The sequence below is a fragment of the Dipodomys ordii genome, unplaced genomic scaffold, assembly GCF_000151885.1.
Source record: "Dipodomys ordii isolate 6190 unplaced genomic scaffold, Dord_2.0 Scaffold67, whole genome shotgun sequence".
In the NCBI taxonomy this organism is placed as follows: domain Eukaryota; kingdom Metazoa; phylum Chordata; class Mammalia; order Rodentia; family Heteromyidae; genus Dipodomys; species Dipodomys ordii.
Window position 1 is genome coordinate 8,332,623 of NW_012267283.1, and position 20,287 is coordinate 8,352,909.

The 20,287-nt window shown below is 39.7% G+C and overlaps 1 protein-coding gene across 2 annotated transcripts in view; it reads left to right on the plus strand.

Moving 5' to 3' along the window:
* Nucleotides 1-20,287, plus strand: part of Grin3a (glutamate receptor, ionotropic, N-methyl-D-aspartate 3A) — a 142,305-nt gene that overhangs the window by 107,635 nt on the left and 14,383 nt on the right. For both annotated transcript variants that reach the window (XM_013023274.1, XM_013023273.1), the window contains exon 6: nt 7,141-7,292. In XM_013023274.1, coding sequence (XP_012878728.1) covers nt 7,141-7,292 — 152 coding nt within the window. The remainder of the gene's footprint in view (nt 1-7,140; nt 7,293-20,287) is intronic.

The window sequence follows — 20,287 nt, forward strand, 5'->3', positions numbered from 1 at the left end:
GCAGAGAGAGGGAAGAAAGGAGAGAGAAAGAAGGAGCAAGGGAAAGAGAGAGAGAGAGAGAGAGAAGAGAGATAGCAAAGCCAGAAAAACCAAAAGAATATTCAATATATTCTATACTTCATCTACTGCAATGTACCAATGGAAAAATTCTTTTTTTCTTTTTGGCGTCTGGTGATTTGGAAAGAAAGTCCTAAATGCCCTGGGTAATTGAGGTCCCTCCTACCATTAGTTGCTACTAACAATGAATCATTTGCACAGGGCATAACACTGAGGGGCTCCATTTTCCACCTCTGTCTTCAGGGGGGAACCCTCTCTTGTCAAGAGGCAGTGGTAAGATGGCTTGTTTGCCTCTGTTGGACCCCAGAGCCAGATGCTACACAATTAACTCCCTACTGGTTTGTTGTTTACATTTCCATCTGTGCTCCTGAGACTTAGTGTCTTGCAGTTCCTATCATCTCCAGAAAACAACTTCGTTCTCAGGGAATAAATGCAAAGTGGCCACAAGGAGAGATATCCCTGGAGAAAAGTTTACGGATTTGAATAGAGAGAGGATTATCACCACCATTGGTTTTGTCACGGAACAGATGGGATAAACATCAGAAAACTTCATTCAAGACTGCCCCTCCCAGCAAGTACACCTGAGATAAACATTTTCAAAGAAGAAAATGTTTACTTTGGCCCATCATTCCAAAGGGTCTAATCAACCCAGTCACTTGACTGTGTTGTTTCTGGCTCATTGTTGAGTTAGATCATCATCGCAAAGAGTGCACAGACAGTGGTGCAAAGCTGCTACCATCATGTATGGTCTTAAGAAGTGGAGACATAATGGCCTTCAAAGCATGCACCCAATGGCATACTTGCTACAACTAGGCCCCAACTCCTGAAGTTTCTATCACTATCCAATAGCCATTAAGCTACAAATCCACAAATGGATTGTTCCATTCATGAGGTCAGAGCCATCATGATTTATGTGTCACCTAGGATACTGTTCATTAAGGACAAGAGCTTTGGAGAGAATGTTAAAGATCTAAACCTGGAACTTTGCAAAATCACAACAGAGGATACTTTTAAGTCATACACAACAGGAAAAGCAGATTAATAAAGACCAATAAAAGGGCTAAGAGAATAGCTCAATTATAGAGTACATGCCAACCACATGTGAAGCCTTGAGTTCAACCCCAGCACCACAAAAAAAAAAGAATAAATTTGGCTTAGAGCATGGTTCAAATATTCATCTCAAAACTATTTTAGAAAATATTTTATTTTTCTTCAATTTTTTCAAGCATTGTTTAACAAATATCATAGAATTTACTTTAACAACATTCAGGTTTTCCAACTCAGTGAAAGAGGAACTTTTATTATACAGTCAGAATCAATAAGTATAAACAGTTTCTGACCAATAATTGTCCATTTGACTTATAGAAATGTTGCATGTGTCTATCTTCATTCCCTTCAGAGAGTCTAGTGCAATGCAAAGCAGACAGTAGCTATAAAATAAATGATGAATTACTAATTCATTCACTTATAGTTGACCAAAACACATGCTAATAGTTCCCATGTATTTCCTCAAGTGTTTAATTCGAGGAACTTAGGAAAGACAACAGAGTTTGTTGATTTCCTCGTGCTACACTCACTCTGTATAGTATCACTATCACACTAATTTAGTGTCTCCATGTCTGTGTCGGTCCAAAACTCATATGTTGAAATGTAAACCTCACTGTGATGGGTTTCAAGGGAGGGGCCTTTGGAAATAGGTTATATCATGAAAGCTTTGTGTTCATAAAATGAGATTCAGGTTGCTGTAAAACAGACTCATGGGGCCCATTCACCCTTTCCCAAGTAGGACTACATAGCTAGAAGCTATCTGTGAGCTACAAAGTTCATAGGTACCTGGTTCATCCTTATCAAGCACAGCAATGACTTGGATTTTTCTACCCTCCCTCACTGTGAGAAGTGATTGTCTGTTGTTTACAAAACAACAGTTACCCAGTCTTGGATATTTTGTTATAGCAGCCCAACCAAACTAATATAACTACTCATTACCCCCCAACTTCAACGTTGTGCATTTATTTACAGCAAAAAAAAAAAAGTTAAAATAAGGCCAGAGAGAGAGAGAGAGATAGTGGCTTCACATTGAGTTTGAGCCTTCTCTGTTGATAAAGAGTATATAGAACAGAGCAAATCAAAACTGTTAACAGTTAGAGAGTATGTAGGAATCTTTGATCAACTTAAACACAATACATCAGGAGTACAAAGACATAGTATCTGCTTAGGGGAAAAAAAAAGAAATTATGATAAATGAAATACAAGCCCCAAATTTATGCATTGGAGTTACCTGGCAATAAAGGTCAAACAAGCAGAAAAGAGTAATGTAACTGCACAATAACGATTTGTGACCTTTCGGCCAAAGACCTTTGCCAAAGGACCTTGTTTCATTTCCTTGCTTTCCAATAATTACTTAATATGGTGCCTAGAGCACCAGCTGTGGAGTCTAGGGACTTGAATTGGAATAGACTCGCCGTCACTACCTGTCAAATGTCTTACTGGTTTCCTCCAGTTTTTAATCTTCATACTGAGGATATAAATTGTATATCTATGATAGAGTCATATGAAGATTAAGGAAAATACTACATGTAAAGTATGTACTTGGGAAATACTCAGTAAATCACAGTATATTGTATATATTCAATTAAATTAATGGTAGTATAGTATTCAGTATACAAATTAATAAATTGAGAACAATGAACTCAGAATTCTCTTCCATATAAGCTCCACCAATCTCAACTTCTCTCAGACATTTCTCAGTTTGATGGGCTGGAGATAAAGGCAGCCCATTTGTAAAATCTCCTTTCTAATTACAACTATTAACAATATCTTCTCAACCATTGTCCCACAGTAATTATGTTATTCCAAAGACAGACTTCGGAACTGAATGAGTTTCATCCTGAAGCCTTTTAACCCTATTTGAAACCTTATTTTCAAAATACTTATTTTCCTGGTCACATTTCAGGAAGATTCCTTCAGTCTATGCATTTATAACTGCACATTTGCTAGCCAAAATATATTTCCACTACTTTCAGCTGAGTAAAGCTGATTTATCCATGGGGAAAAGATCAGGATTTCTGTTCTGAAAATTGTTCTCTTGGGCTATTAAGCTGTAGCCAGTCTCCAGGGTGCTTGATGGCTTCATCTTTAGGGTTGAGGAATTCCATTTTGCTTCATCCGTCAACCACAAAATAGTCAGCCATGTCTTTATTGCAAAGCCACAATTCTAATGATAATGAAAGCCCCTCAGACTCCGTTGAGTCAGCAGTTTAAATTCTTTCACCAATGAATACAGCCACATTTGAAAAGCAACTGATGAAACATAAGGATGGAAATGGATGCTTCAACGTTTTACCATTTTATGTTTCTAAATAAAAGGAATTCCTATATCTTTAACAAATACCTCTTTTCACTGTCACATATTTCTTTCCTACTTTTCCTCTTATTCACAGGCAACTTTTAATTAGCTAATCATTATTTTTATCAATGCTGGGACTCATTGAAATATGGATATCTCTAATATATGTATGAAAATAGAAAATTTAAAAATGATATTAGTCATTTTGGCAGTCCATTGCAAATAACCTGGACATGATGGAGTACAGTGATTTAATATTTATTATTTCCTGTATGCCAGGGTATTTTTTTATATGTCTCTGTAACTTCTAAATAGTTTGCCCAGTAGAGAATTTTAATACTTTTGTGATAATATAGAATACTCCATCCTTAGAATATACAGATTTGTTATAAGAGTTAACTTCACATTTCTTATCTTTCTTATCATGTATTTTTATCTCATCTATCAGAAAGTGTCATGATCCAGAATCAGTCTAAGATGCTTCATACTTCCTTTCATCCAATAGCGATCGCTCTCCTCTGAACTTTCACAGAACTTCCTCCAGCCTCTTTGTGTCTTATTTGTTATGTGTTACCTTTATTGAAGTCGTGCCTTACACATCTTTTTTCCAAGAAAAGTCATATGACTTCCCCAGAAACTTCTTCTGTGTCTCATATAACTTACTAACCTCCATGACACCTGGCAGAGTGGCTGACATGGAATAAGCGTGAAGTCATATGTGTACAACTAGTGAGTAGATGAATCGGTGTGCAACAAATGCCTGTCAAATAAAAAAAAGGGAAGAAAAACCTTTCTTTTAGTATTATACCAATATCAGTTGAAATTACCAGCTTGAACAGAATGTTTAAGAAAAACAGCAGAATTCGTAAGTGTTCTTGTTAGAGAAGCTACTGACATATATAATCACATACAAGTTAGGACCATTCTTCTACTCTTTATACAACTTATTGCAAAGTTAATCAACAAAATCTGTCTATGAATAATCTTATTTTTTGTCTTCTGAAAGTAAACCACTTGTTTTGGTGATGGAGACTTTTTATGGAACTACCTGATTTGAAGAACGTAAGCCAATATAAAGGTTGAGATCAGACCCATACTATAAAAGAGAAGGAAATATATCAAATAGTCCCCTGACCTGTATGAGATATGGTGAACACCTACTTTCAAATACTGGTTTTATCAACTACTACCTGTGTGATATTATTAGTTTGGTCATTTAATCTTGAAGTCTCTTTAAACAACACATATTCTTACATGGATCCTTAGAGGGAAACGCAGAACAGTGTCTGGCACATAATAGGCCTCAGAATCTCCTGATTCTTATGTCTGGAATCCCAGAGTAACTGAACCATGTACCAGCACGCGTAGCACGCAACCTGGGCTTAGTGCATCATTTACAAAAGCAGGGTAGAATATGAAAAATGTTTACCTGAGAGCACTTCTTAGGGTATAGTAAGCCCTCGATAAATATTAGAAATTGTTCCTGCATTGTTGCTTCCATTGTTGAAAACTATTGCTTCAGTGGGAAAAGACTTAACATTCAACAAACCTGGCCCAAACTAATTATCCTACCCACCCACGCCCATCAGATAGTTCCAAACCCTACTACTTTCAGTTCTTACATGTCCCCGTTCTTCTCTCTCATGACACCTGTCTCAGTTGTAATGAACTATGCATTAGAAATGGGTTGCTTTGTTTAATCTCCCCCACAGAGAGAACATCCCATGGCATGAGAGACCCTTCTCACTGCTAAGTCTTGTCCTCTTATCACAGGGTCTAGTTACTCAATAAAATATTTATGCCATGGCTGAATGAATGAGTGAATGAAGGGATGGGTAAGTCAGTGAATCATTGAGTGTTATTACACATGTACCTTCTGTTCAACCTGACATGTAAATACATACCAAATAAATGTTTGTGCAAACCGAATTGTCATTGGCATTCGTTGTAAGTTGCTAAAGAAAAGTGGTAACTTCCTTATAAAAAGTTACCCAGTTAAAAATGTTATTTAATGATAGCATCAGCAGAATAAACAGCTGCCCACCTCTAAGTCTTTTATTATCAGTCTTGCCTTTCGAACTAAGACTACTTAGGCCAAAAATAAAAATATAGAAAAAAATAGGCTCACAACATAGCTCCTAGAATAGACGATTCAAAAGCTTGCTTTTGACATTGTCATCATCTCCTTGACTCTGAATTGTTAAAGAACAAACAAAATTAACCAAGGGGAAAAAATACACAGTTCTTTAACACTCTAGAATTGTTTGGCATTATTTATGTCTTTTTTGTTGCTTATGTACACATCTCAGTTCTCATAGATTTAAAAGGGGCCTTGTGCATCTGCATTTAAAAAGGAGCAAACTCATAGCTTTAGAATTCAGTTGGAAGATAAAATAATTACAGCAGGCATTTGTTTCCAGGACATATCTTTGGATCCTTGACAGCTTTTAACCCTTTATTTATGAAAAAGGAACTAAACATATTTTTAGTTATCTTCCTCTATCATCTTAAGAGCAATATATATATTATCTTTTTGTTACTATGATTTCTAATTGCTAAAACAAGATGTAGTTAATTAGCCTCTTGCACATGGCTTGTCAAAGAGATTAGCAGTGTATTAACAGTTTCAAAAGCAAGCAGAGCCGTGTAGTGTAGGAATGCAGTCTAAGCTGATCAATAAAACCACTGCAATTATATCTATCTTCGTTCTCTTTTTCCAGCCAGTCTCCAGTCATCTGCACCCTGAAGAACTATAGTCTTGGACCTTTAATTTATCAGAGCATTTTTTTCATCACATACATATGTTTTCCTGAAAATATATTGTCTTAAATATTTTTATATTTACAAGATGAATTTGGAACTGATGCTTTTCCCTCAATAACATATTGGCAAGAGTCATCTTACCAATGTGTATCAGTGCATCAAGGCCTAATTTGTTTGTTTAAGTTATATGGCATAAACATAAAGAATCCACAACTGCCCATTGCCTTGTCAAAGAACATTCAGGTTGTTTCAGTTTGAGGGATTATAAACAATTTCTCTCAAAACTTTCTTGACCATGTATAGTGATGTGCTTGTGGAGGAGTTCTTTGGAATTGTATTAGGAGCAGAATTACTGGTCTTAATAGATATATTCAATTCTACAAAGTAATATCAAATTGTTTTCCAAAGCAGCTGAATCAATCTTCATTCCATTATTCAATATATAAATGATGTATTGACCCATGTCTTCACCATTTCACATATGACTCTTCTGATAAAATGAAGTTATTTTTAATTTTTGTGGATGTTTTATTTCTCATGCTTATATGTTCACAGGGTCTTATTACATTATCCAAAAGTAAATCAAAAATTCACAAGGGTGTCATTAACAATGACAAGAGAATATCATAAACAAAAGATTATGATTAATTTTGTGTACTTAACACCCAAAGGATTGATTCATAGAGAGAGAGGTAGAGAGGGACTCTCAGCCCTTGCAACGATCTCAAAGATTGCTTCCAAGAGAGGGAAGAGTAGAAGATAGCCAATGTCTCTCCCTTCCAGATCAGTCTCATCACTCAGAGATGAAGCTGATCTAAGGATAAACATATGGAAGAACATCGTTGAGTCCTTTGAAGGAAAGAGCTTCAACTCACCCTGCTTTTGTTATCAGATCTAAAGCAATGGCGTGCAATTATGGTGGACCACCTCTCTGGAAGTGTGATAGACTCATGTGGGATTGTATTTTCTTCTAGGCTACGGCATTGGTCTCCCACCCAACTCTCCGCTGACCTCCAATATATCGGAGCTAATCAGTCAGTACAAGTCGCATGGGTTTATGGATGTGCTGCATGACAAATGGTACAAGGTGGTTCCCTGTGGCAAGAGAAGCTTTGCCGTCACTGAGGTATGGAAAGACTTCTGGTACCGTTATCGAGCTTCACCTTGAAGAACAGGGGCGATGCTACTATTGGTGCCTCATAATCAATATTTCAAACAGTTTAATTTACTAGGACTCTGCTTGGTATTTGGATTATTCTTAAATTTGCTTGAAGCAGGGACAATTTCTAGAGGAATGTTCAGTGAAACGTATTTGCCTTCTATTTAAATGTGATGCTGCTTAGATGGGTCAGAGTTTCCATTTCTACTTTTCCTCAACTTCTGTATCCACAAGTACAGAAGACAAGTAACTGCATCTGGGATTAGTCTGAACAGTAACTGATTTAACTGATCACTGCTGGTCATGATGTGGGTTTCACAATAGTGCTTAAATATAATCAAAGTTTTGTTCATTTTCCAGTAGTGACTATTTATCAGTAAATCCTTAACTAGCAGTTGTTAGATAGCAGAATCAAAGGTTTTTCAAATCTGAAAATAACCAATTCCAGTCTCTTATATGTTAGAAACTAATACCACAGGTACTAAGTGATTTTCCTAAGGCAAAAAAAAATGGTCAAAAATCTACTTCTTCCTACATAGAAATACTCTATCTTTACAATGTAATTAGATGATTCAGTTGGAGATTGAAAAGCATAACCAAAGGCACAGACTGAAGTACTTTTAAAGAGGAGCAAATGACCAAGTACAAGGTCATCCTGACATTTAAAAAAATATGAAAAAAGACACATCTGAAAACAAATGGTTCCAAATAAGTCTCTCTTTCCAAACATTTACCTTAGCCCAGATCTTTCTCACCTCCAGAACACATGGCCCCCTTCCTGTTTAACATCTCTTCTTGAATATCCTACAGGCATCTCACATTTCACTTCTTCAAAACTAAAGCTTTGATCTGCACTCCTCGGCCTGCTTCTTCCCTTGTGCTTCACCTCGTGGTAATGGTACTTGTGTGCATCTTGTTTCTTATTCAGGATGCCATCAGGGATCCTTACTGCCTCTCATGTTCACCTTTTTCCTCCATCAACAAGCTGTATCTTCTCCCCCTATAAAATATCTCAAGTGTGGCCATTTATTGTCTCCGCTGTCATCCATCTAGTCCAAGCTGTCATCCCTCACCAGACAACTACAGAAGCTCTAACTGGTCTGCGTTCACCCCCTGCCTTCCGCTAATGATTTTTCCTCATGGCTGTTCACTCTTCTGCGAGAAGCCATAATGGCCAGCCATGTCCATGGGACAAAACCTGAAAGGTCAACCTGGCCTTCGAAGCCCTATGATATCAGCGCTTGCCCACTTCCCAGATCCCTCTCCTGCCACTTTCCTCTTGGTGCAGCCGAGAGTGCCACACTGTGGCTCCACCATTCTGAGCCTCAGCTTCTAAAACCTGAAGAAAGAGTGATACATACTACATAGAACTATGGTTAAAAAAGAGGAAGAGAAGCTGGGTGCCAATGGCTCATGCCTGTAATCCTAGGCTGAGAGCATGATTGCAGTTCAAAGCTAGTCCAGGTATGAAAGTCCATGAGACGCTTATCACCAATGAACCACCAGAAAGCTAGAAGTGGAGCTGTGGCTCAAGTGGTAGATTGCTTGCCTTGAGCTGAAGAGCTCCAGGACAGCACCTAGGCCCAGAGTTCTAATGCCACAACTAAGAACAAAAAATAAATAAAGATGAAGAAGAAAGCCAACTAATGCTTTTAACATTTGGGTTAGCATATACCCATCTAGGAAAACTGTAACATTACTTGTGTTTCTCAAGAACTTGAGGTTTCACTATGAATGTCCTATATGGGTTTATCAGCATTCTCTCTCTTTTTTGTGATTGGTGTGTGTGTGTGTGTGTGTTTGACATCTCACTATATAGCCCCAGTGGGTTTCACTGAATTGTTTCACTCTTTGTCCCACTGTTTCTGTGCTTCCTTTCCCCTCCCTTAATCAGATAAACTTACATACAAGACAAAGGGTACAGAAATCAAAGACAGCAACAAACGGGAATAAACCAAAGGAAAAAAAAAGGAAAGAAGAAAAGAAGATTTAAAAAAAAAGAAATGCAAACAGTGCAATATAAAACACTCTTACTTCCATTCCTTAGAGTTCATTGTGATAAGCATCATTTTGTATGCTATTGAGCCCTTGTGATCCTCTTCTAAGAATATCCTGCTTTGTTCTCACTGTGTGAGTGTTTAGAGGGCTGTCTAATTAATCATGTCCAGGTGTAATTATTTGTTTTTTACTGTCCATTGAGTTTACAGACTTATAGGCACATTCTAGTTGTTACAAATAAAGGAAACCATGCAGTCTATGTTTCTTTGGGTCTGGCTTACTTTGCTTCATATAATTTTTTCCAAGTCTTTCCATTTCTTTATGAATGGGGCAATGCCATTCTTTCTGATGGAAGCATGGAATTCCATTGTGTGTGTATGCTACATTTTCTTGATCCATTCATCCACTGAGGGGCATCTGGGTTGATTCCATATCTTGGCTATGGCACTCAATGCTGCAATAAACATTGTTGTCCTGGAGGCTTTAGTGTGGCCTGGCTTGGGGTCAATTGGATAAATGCCCAGGAGTGGGATTGCTGGGTCACAGGGGAGCTCTATGTTTAGTCTTTTGAGGAACCTCCATACTGCTTTCAAGAGAAGCTGAACAAGTTTACACTCCTGCCAACAGTGTAGTAGCATTTTCTTTTTGTCACATCCTCACCAGCATCTGTCATTGTTAGTTTTCTTGATAAGGGCCATTCTAACAAGAGTGAGGTGAAATCACAATGTTGTTTTGATTTGCATTTCTTTTATGTCTAGAGAGGTTGAGCATTTCTTCATGTGTGTATTGGCCATTCCTATTTGTCTTGGGTGAAGTCTCTCTTTAATTCTTTAGCCCATTTACTAATTGGATTGCTGTTTCTTTGAGGATTTGTTTTTTGGGAGGTTTAATTTTTTTAGCTCTAAGTATATTTATGAGGCCTTTGTCTGACACATAGCTAGTAAAGATCTTCCATTCTGTGGGCTTTCTATTTATCTTGCTAGCTATGTCCTTTGCCATGCAGAAACTCCGCAGTTTGATGCAATCTTGTTTATCTAGTCTGTCTTTGATTTGTTGTGACTCTGGATCTCAGGAAGTTTCATCCTGTGCCAAGGAAGGTTAATGGTTCTTCTATCATTTCCTGTAATGTTTTCAGTGTATCTGGTCTTACACTGAGGTTTTTGATGCATGTGGAGTTGATTCTGGGGCAGGGTGATATATAAGGATCTACCTTCAGTTTTCTGCACGAATATAGCCAACTCTGCCAGCACCATTTATTGAAGAGGTTGCCTTTCTTGCATCCTGTGCCTTGGGCACCCTTATCAAATATTAAGTGGCTATAGGTCTGTGGGTTCATTTCTGGGTCTTCTATAGGTCCTGAGGCCTATTCTTGTACCAGTACCAAGCTGTTTTCATTAGTACATCTTTGTACTAGAGTTTGAAGCTTGGTACTAATATTCCTCCAACACTGTTCTTCCTGTTAAGGATTGTTTTTGCTATTTGCTATTCAGTGTCTTCTATTATTCCATATGAATTTTTTTATTTCTTTCTCTGTGTCATTGAAGAAATTGTTGGGATATTGAGGGGTATTGCATTGAATTTGTAGATAGCTTTGGGCAGTATTGCCATTTTCACAATGTTAATCCATCCAATCCAGGAGCTTTTGCTACTTCCTTAAATCTTAAATCCTTAATTTCCTTCTATGGGATTTTAAAGTTTTCATCATAGAGGTCCTTCATCTCTTTGGTAAGTTAATTCCTAGGTATTTTTTTCCTGAGGCTATAACAAATGGAACTGCTTTTCTGATTTCAGCCTCACTCTTCTTATTGGTGATATACAGAAAAAATATTGATTTGTGGGTTAATTTTATACCCCACTACTTTGCCAAAGTTTGGATCGGCTCAATTAACTTGGGAGAGGAGTCTATGGTGTTCTTTAAATACAGGATCATGTCATCTGCAAAGAGGGAGAGTTTTACTCCTTCTTTCCCTATTTGAATTCCATTTATTTTTATCTCTTGCCTCATTGCTCTGGTGAGGAATTCCAATACAATATTGAAGAGCAGTGAAGGGTGCAGACATCCTTGTCTCATCCCCTGATTTTAAAGGAACTGTTTTTAACTTTTCACCATTAAGTATAATGCTGGCTGTGGGTTTGTCATATACAGCCTTTATTATATTGAGGAATGTTCCATGGATTCCTCTCTTCTCCAGAGTTTTTAAAGGGGGTGTTGCTCTTATCAAATGCTTTTTCTGTATCTGTTGAGATGATCGTGTTAACCAAGATTTTTAACAAGTCAAATTTGGAAAAGAGGCCATTGCAGAGTCTTTCATGTAGTCCATTGGAAGTGTTGGGTTAGAAACTGTTACTAGAGGGGCTGGGAAGGTGGCTCAGTGGTAGAGCGCTTGCCTTGCATGCCTGAGGCCCTGGGTTCAATTCCTCAGCACCACATAAGCAAAAAGAATAAAAGCCAGAAGTGGCGCTGCGGCTCAAGTGGTAGAGTGCTAGCCTTGAGCTGAAGAGCTGAGGGACAGCACCCAGGCCCAGAGTTCAGGCTCCACGACCGGACCCCCCCCCTCAAAAAAAAAAAAGAAGAAACTGTTACTAGATCAAGTTGTGGTGATTGAGACACTCTAGACTCAATCCCCAGTTCAGCTGGGAAGAAACAAGTAGGAAAGGTATATCCTTAAATGGATCTCTAGATACTGAAGGAAGGGAGAAGTTCTGCAAACACATGTGTGTGCAGAGATGAGAGAGAGAAAGAGTCCAGCGTCCACGAGTGTTAAGAACAGACATCGAGCTGTTCCTTCTCAGGAATGGTGGTGTGCGCCAAGTCATGGCCTCTTCTACCCAATAGCAACTGTTTCCCAGGGAGGCTCCCAGCGTGCTTATACCCCGGTGCATGGCCTGGCACATTTGCCTTGAATATCCTAAGACAGAATCTCAGAATCATCCTCACAGAACCTACCGAGAAAACATAACCAAAGGAAACCCATCCTCGGTTTATTAGCTGAGTCTCCTTCGTGAAGGCCATTGTTTGCTTAGGGAGCTGAAACTTGAAGACTATACCTAACTTTAATTTTAACTTCCTCTAGGAAAGACCGAAAGAAGAAGACACGCCTCTTAATGCGTTTATTGCCATTTGCCTCACATTATACTGTGTGAGGCTGTGTTAGTGCAGAGATACCAGAGCTGGCTCTGTAATTAGACAAGCTGTATTGAAGCCTGTCACTGGTTTAGTGTAGGAAAATCACTTTGTCTAGCTCAGCCTTACCTTCATCTCTCAGTGGCTCTTGAGAGTGGCAGATGAGATGATAGTTTCATGAACATGGCCCTCCTATTTTGCCTTGTCTCTCCACTATCGCTTTTATCAGAGGGTGGGCACAGGGTCCCATACTGAAGAAGTAGGCATGTTATGAGCTGTCCTTTCCACATCCTTCAAGGAAGAGACATTCCTCAGTTGACTTCTGATCTTACATGCCATTTTTACATTCCAGATAGAAATACAGGTTATTGTAGACCCTGATGGTTCATGCCTATAATCCTAGATACTCAGGGGTCTGAGATCTGAGAATCAAGGTTTGAAAACCAGCCTGGGCAGGAAAGTCCAAGAGACATCTTATCTCCAATTAACCACCAGAGAACTTGAAGTGGTGCTGTAGCTAAAAGTTGTAGAGCACTAGCCTTGAGCAAAAAGGTCAGAGATAGTGCCGAGGCCCAGAGTTCAAGCCCCATGATAAAAAAAAAAAAAAAAAAATGAAAGAGCAAGGGGGGATATAGAGAGAAAGAAGGAGAGAAGGAAGGAGGGAAGGAAGGAAGGAAGGAAGGAAAGATGAAATCCAAGTTATATTTGTTTTCATAGAGAAATTAAATACCCCCTTCCAATCTGAAACATGTCTTAATTTGGACAAGGAAGTATATGGTCACCTGGTACTAAATCTTAAAAGATACTTGTCCTCCATTTCTAGCCATTGGACATTAATACTTGGCTTCCTGTGAGAACCTTGATCTATTCACCCCTTCTTTCCTTTACAAGCCCAGAGCTGTCCAGATGCAGTTTCTCTAGAGGATAAACCCATTTATTAAAAAAAAAAATCTAGGGCTTTATCTGCTCCCCAGAGTCACCAAGGAAATTGCAGGTCTAATTCTGCAGACTAGACTTGGGCAATTTTCAGAGAGGAATGTTAAATTGACCTCTGATATTTTCCTACAATGCTCCTAGCACAACCATGGCCTCATTGTCGATCAATTCCATGGGGGAAAATGTATGGCAGGGTGTAAATTTCCTTCATCTTCCTTTGACTCAGCAAAAAAAAAAAAAAAGAAAGAAAGAAAGAAAAAGTCATTTTTTACAGGCTCTGAGAGAATTTAAGAGCTCTAGGGCAACAGTTTTGTGAAATCTGTTATTTGCAAACCAGGGACAGCAGACAGAAAATCACATCTTCTTACCAAGCTCCCCAAATTCTTCCGGGCATTATTAAAGCATTTGAGGAGACCTCTTCTTACAAATCTCCTTTAAATAATGTGTTGGATAATTTCACCTTTTAACTAAAAGAGATCAGTCAAGAAAGAAAAAGAGTGTTCTTGGTAGAGAATAGATAGCATACGCAAAGAAACATCAAAGAATTTTAAGAAAACTTTTGCAAATAGATGGCTTAAGAAAACCAGCATGGCTGGGCACCGCTGGCTCGTGCCTGTAATCCTAGCTACTCAGGAGGCTGAGATCTGAGGATCACAGTCCAAAGCCAGACCAGGCAGCAAAATCCATGAGACTCTTATCTCCAATAAACCACCAGGAAACCAGAAGTGGTGCTGTGGCTCAAGTGGTAGAGTGCTAGCCTTGAGCTGAAGAGCACAGGGACAGCACCTAGACCTAGAGTTCAAGCCCCATGATAGACAAAAAGAAAAGGAGGAGGAGGAGGAGGAAAGAAGAAGAAGAAGAAGAAGGAGGAGGAGGAGGAGGAGGAGGGATGATGATGACCAGCATGAACAGGGCAGTCCCCCAGGACAGAGCCTTTCTGAGAACCTAAAAAGGTATATAAAGGGGCTTTCTAGGAGCCGTGCCATTTGCTGAGGGATACAGCCATCATGCACGATCTTGTAAGAGGAATGTTCAGGAACAAATAGCCCATCTCAGCCTCCAGCTCACCCACCTCCATCTTCTACCACTATATATTTAAACATGGGAGTCTAGCTATGCAGTCCCTAGAAGCCAATTTCCAGAACACAAGGCAGGGTGAAAAAGGAGGAGCGTGGACCTGGAAGGGGAAAATATCGGGCACAGACTCTTGTGGCAAATGAGTGATAAGCCAGCTTCAGATAAGTGTCCACAACCTGATCATCTGAGAAGGTACAGCTCCTGCACCTGCAGATATAGGTCCAGCCTGCAGAGTGACCCTGACAGTCACAGATACGGAGACAGAGAGAGACAGAGACAGAGAGAGATCCTACCTTGCCCTCATCAGGAAGGAGAAGAAAATGTAACCAAGGTCACTGGATTGATGAAGGAGTCTATCTTGGAAGTCACATCACCCTGTTTCTACCACAACTATAAAGAGACAGCTGTAAGTCCCTGAGCCTCAAGTTTATACATATCATCCCAAATTGATACAAGGGCTTCTGATTGAATTGGGAGAGGAGAGGACACTGGTTTTATCATTCTGTATTAAGGGAAACAAAAGTCACGAAGCAAGACGCTTGAGATGGAAGTGCATACAAGCTGTATCCCAAAACCCATAGCCCAGATTGCATGGGGTGATATCAGTTATTTGCAAGCCAGGGAAAACAGGTAGCACATCATGGATTAGCAAGTAGCCCTAGGTCTGTAAGACGTTAGTGAGACATACAATGAGACCTCTCTTTGTGTGTCTCCTTTTAAATAATGGATTGAGTAATTGCAATCTTTTAACTAAAAAGGTGATTGCATGGGGTCGAGAAAAGAAGAACTATATTTTGAAACAGTACAAAAGTAAATGATGAAACTCCTCAGCATTTCTATTATCTAGGAAAATGCACAGCAGACAACTTGGCCCCTTCCTGACCTTATTTCATCCTGCATCTCAGCCGTGCCTGCCCACCAGCTCCAACATGCCCTTTCATTCGTCCCTTCTTCTTGGCCTCCCAAACCTTGAACTCTGCCCACCCACAGGATGGGACTGTAGGGCAGAGATGGAGTGGCAATGTCTGTTAAGTTCATTATGAAGCAATTTTAAAAGGTGAAGTTTAAATGGCTTGTTATTTAGGCAAACTGTATGGATACAGAAGTAAAAATAACCCTGGTATCAAAATAACCACATCAAAAAGGCACATTAAACTGTCACGAACACAAATTGCTTAACCTCTGTGGGTTCCTTCCTTTTCCAAAGGGAGATGATGATTTATGTTTCTGGCTTGGAGTAAAGAATGGAATAATATCCATTAAGATGGATATTATTACACATAGCACGTATGGATTTAGAAGTTATCATATTTATCTTGATTCTACCGCAAACTAATGGTGTGACCTTTGGCAAATCATTTGATATCTCTAAATTTGTTTCCTTGTCATAAATATTTTTTTTTAAAAAAAGGTAACAAGGCCAGCAAAGGAAGGTTGTGAGTCTCTTGCACAGTTCTGGCCTAACTCTCTGAAGGCACAGACCCAGAAACGGAGAGAACAAAGGATTCCATGGCCCCCATTCCTGTCCATTGCCCAAGACTGGCTTCTAACTACTGCTACGATGTGGGCCTGTGTCTCATATTTGTTCATCCACCAGTATTTTTTTCACACAGAAAAAAAAAAATATATATATATATATAGTTTCCTCATAGCAGATCTATTTTTCCCTCTACTGAGTTTTAGGAGTGAGGAAAGCGAAGGCTTAATCAACTACATACATTGATAGCCAAAGGCGATCAACCCAAGCCACACCAGACTTTGTATACCGACTTTCGGTCCAGTTTACCATGAATTTGTATGAAGAACTCAAAGGGGATGACCAGGGTATTGAGAGATAGGCAGGTCTGTAATGCTCTCTTTTCTGTTCCTGACAGTGAGGTCTCATTTCAATATTTCCCCGCCCCTCTCATCTCTACCCCTTCCCTTTTCCAATTTAAAATACTGCTGTCTGCTATTCAACGCTGACGAAAGTTATGGCAAGGCAAAGCAAGTTAATGACTGTAGATTGCTTTAAATTGAAAACGCATATATGTCGAACGCCACCTTGACAGCTGAGTGCTTCCCTGGGAATAGCCTAAGTAATTAAGTTTAATATTTAAGCTAAGCAGAAGGTCAGATGAAACCTATCCAGGTAGTACTTCCTGGAAATCTGAAGAAACACAATGCTATATTCAGGCCATTTTCGGTTGTAAAGTAGAAGTGGGCATGAAGACAGGGAAGCCAACCTCATCTCAGAAAGGCTTCACCTCTCACTACTTTACAGCCAGAATAAAATTCATACATTCATTTATTCATTCACTTATCCATCATCTGTCCCTCAGCAAGTATGCAGTAAACCTATCAGTCTGCATGCCCCCATCTTTGCCACAGCAAAGATGAATCCAGGACTCCCAGGCAGGGAGACAGACCTGTGAACAAGCCCCTGGGTCCAGGCTACCACAAAGGCAATAGAGGAAAAATAGAAGGTAGAACAGTAACATAAATAAGAGCACAATTCGCTCAGATAAAGCAGAGAGAGCTTCCTGGAGGAGGTGACCCCTTGCAGGGGAAAGAGTCCCCTGTGCAAAATATAGGCAAGACACAAAGGCATGAAATCATAGACAATTAAATTTATCTCTGCCTTCTAAGGGCACCGCACCCCATCATGCATGTCCTGGGGACTCTAAAACTGTATGTGGCCACCTTCCTGGATTCAGTGGGTTTGCAGCCATAGGTGGACCACTGTAACTCTCCCTGCATTCTTCCTGGTAGCCTCTTTAGTTCCTCCTCAAGGGCAGGCACATCTTTTCTAGCTTTCATATGAAATACAATCTTGAATAATAAGGAGTTTCTGCTCTTTAAGAAGCCCTAGCAAGATTGACTCCCAGCCCACTCCTGTGTGACTGGGAAAACCAGCAACATCTAAAATTTTAGAATTCTCCCCTCAGCCTTTCACACCAAGGGTACCAATACACCTGTTTCAAAATGCAAGCTCTATTCATAAAACTTTTGATGGAAAATGTGACTGAACAAAAGCTCCCACCTTCCCAGAATATACCCCAACACACAAAGATGAAAGCTCACTGATTAAGAATAACAGCTTACCAGAGTCTTATCATCCCTCTTGGCCCCAATTCACAGATCACCAAAAAAAAAAAAAATCAAGAGTATCTCATGACATGCATCCGGTCATTCCCACATAAACTTTCTTCACTTCTTCCTTTCATATGTTACATCATGGAAGGACTCTGGAGGACGGACTTGAGAAATCCTTGACTCTACAATTTCCACTTTACAAAAGGGCCTTGAACTTCTCCGCCACAGGATGGATCCACTCTTTTTATAGTGTGTGCTTTTGATTTCTGACAATTCAACATCTGGGTTTGAGTGGAGAAATTTGAAGGGGGCTTACACAAACCATTAGGTGACCCTTAAAACAGATCTTTAGAGAGGAAGAAAAAATGCTGACTACTATGTATCTTCACTGGCATTTTGGGGTCCTGTGGTTATGGGGGCAGGTTGGGACCTGAAAATTTCTGAATCAGGCTCTCCCCACCCCAATGTCAATGCCAAGTTAAGGCTGCTTCTCCAGAAATGATTGAAATTTGAATTCTGACCCGCAGAAACCTAATCCAGTAAGTGCCCCATTCACCATTTGCTAATGTCAGTAAACAGATCTCACTGAAATAAAAACTGCTTTGGCATAAATTACACCCATGACCACATATTGCCAATATTTCTTGCTTTTCTCTTCTGGGCTAAATTCAGTGAACTCATGAATATTTATGAAATGCAATGTACTATGCAACTGGAAGGTATGAATATTGCTCAAACTGACTAGAGTGTTGTGAGGCCGCCTTTTTCTTCCCTCATTTTTCAGACTGCCATCACGGAAGTGTATGGGAATCACAGCAATGTGGCTCCTCCTCCCAATCTCTGCCCTAGGTAATGCCCAGGCCCTGAAGATTCCCAGTTGAAGAAACCAGGGCTTGCACATGGGGGAAGACTGCCATCTAGTGGTGTGTCTCTGAAGTGAGCAATTGCAAAATAACCAAAAAAGCCAGATTTTTGTCTCGCCTAAATGTCATTTAACCAAATCTAAGAATGTGAGAAGTAGCCTGGATCTGTTCTCCTAGGTTTCTAAGGATACGTCCTCCAAATGCAAAGTGGGATTTATATTTCAGAGTATTTGGGGAAGGAAGGGAGCTTATGACTGAATCCTAAGGGTGGCTTACTAGAACATCTAAGCCCAGTGCTAGTCAGCTAGGGGTCTTACATTTGCTTCTGCCCTCTACCCTTCTAGCCAACTATATTTCAGGTCTAGTGTTATGGGCTTGTGGTCCCCAAAAATACATTGAGCTCCTGAAGTCTTAACCTCAGTACCTCAAAGTGTGGTCTCATTTGTATACAGAATCCTGGCAAATGTGATTAACTAGTACTACTTGATACTATAGTAAGATAAGCTCCAAATACAATATCATGGGTGTCCTTATAAAATTACTGCCATGTGAAGGTAGAGGTGCACACAGAGAGCACGACCTTTGATGGTGAAGGCAGAGATTGTATTTACCTAGTGGCAAGTGAAGTTGTTCATCAGCTTTCCATTACTATAACCAATGATCTGAAATGAGAAAATTATTAAGAGAAAAGGTTGGTCTTGACTCACAGTTTTGGAGGTTTTGATAGATTGGTCTCATTCTTCGGGGACCTCTGGCAAGATGACATATCATGACCCAGAATGCATGGCCAAGCAAAGCTGCTCAGTTTATGTCTAGGATGAAGGAAAAGAAAAGAGGAAGGCATTATGATCCTACCATACCATTCAAGACCCAGTGACCAGAAGACCATCCACTAGGACCACCTCAAATAGATTCCAGCACCTCTCCATTTGCACCAAGCCGGAAGACTAAGTCTTTAATACGTGGGTCTTGGGGTCTTCAGAATCATGTGGCATTTCCTCTGCCATGAACATTCACTCCTCTCTTTCTAGAATATCTAGTTAATTTCTCCTACTTCCTGAGATTTTGGTTCAAGTACTACTTTATCCTAGTGAAGATTTCCTATTATGCAAACTCTCCCAGCACCTCCCACTTGGAATTATCATCACAGACTCCTGTACAGGCCTGGATCTACATACTAAGTTGGTTAATGATCTTCTCTCCAACAAAATTGTAAAAACCCATCATATAGGACCTCGGAGAAGTTATCTGTATTGGGAAACTATGGAAATTTGGTTCCCTGCCAATGGGTCTCTCACCTAGTACATGCCCAAGAAGCATTGTTAAGAAGCAAAATGAATGTTGACAGTATCCCCTGTGCATGTGTTTCTACAAAAACAGTTCTGCTAGAGTTTTCAGGCAAGCCTAAAGTAGGCCAGGATAATCATTGCTGCTATTTTTGTGCCTACTGTGTATGAGGCATAGAGCCTTATTTCTCTACTATCCTATCTCATTTAATCTGTGAAAGGAGGCCGAGTTCCCAATAGTTTCCCTTGTGTTACAAAGGAGCAGTGACTTTGATAATTAATTCTGCCTGAGGTCACAGAGTTGTTAGACAGCCAAACTTTGATTTAAAATTACACACTTCAAAACCCCCATTAAACACCATCCCAGAATTACAAGAGGAAGTCAATCGTCTTTTTCCTAATCCTTTTAAATATACATGATGAACATAAAAGACCAAATGACTGGCGTAATAATGCTTATTAAACTACACTTCTTAATGGCAAAACTCTTATTTCTCCAACTCCTATGCTTTTTTTTTTTTTTTGGTTCCGGTCGTGGGGTCTGAACTCTGGGCCTGGGCGCTGTCCCTCAGCTCTTCAGCTCAAGGCTAGCACTCTACCACT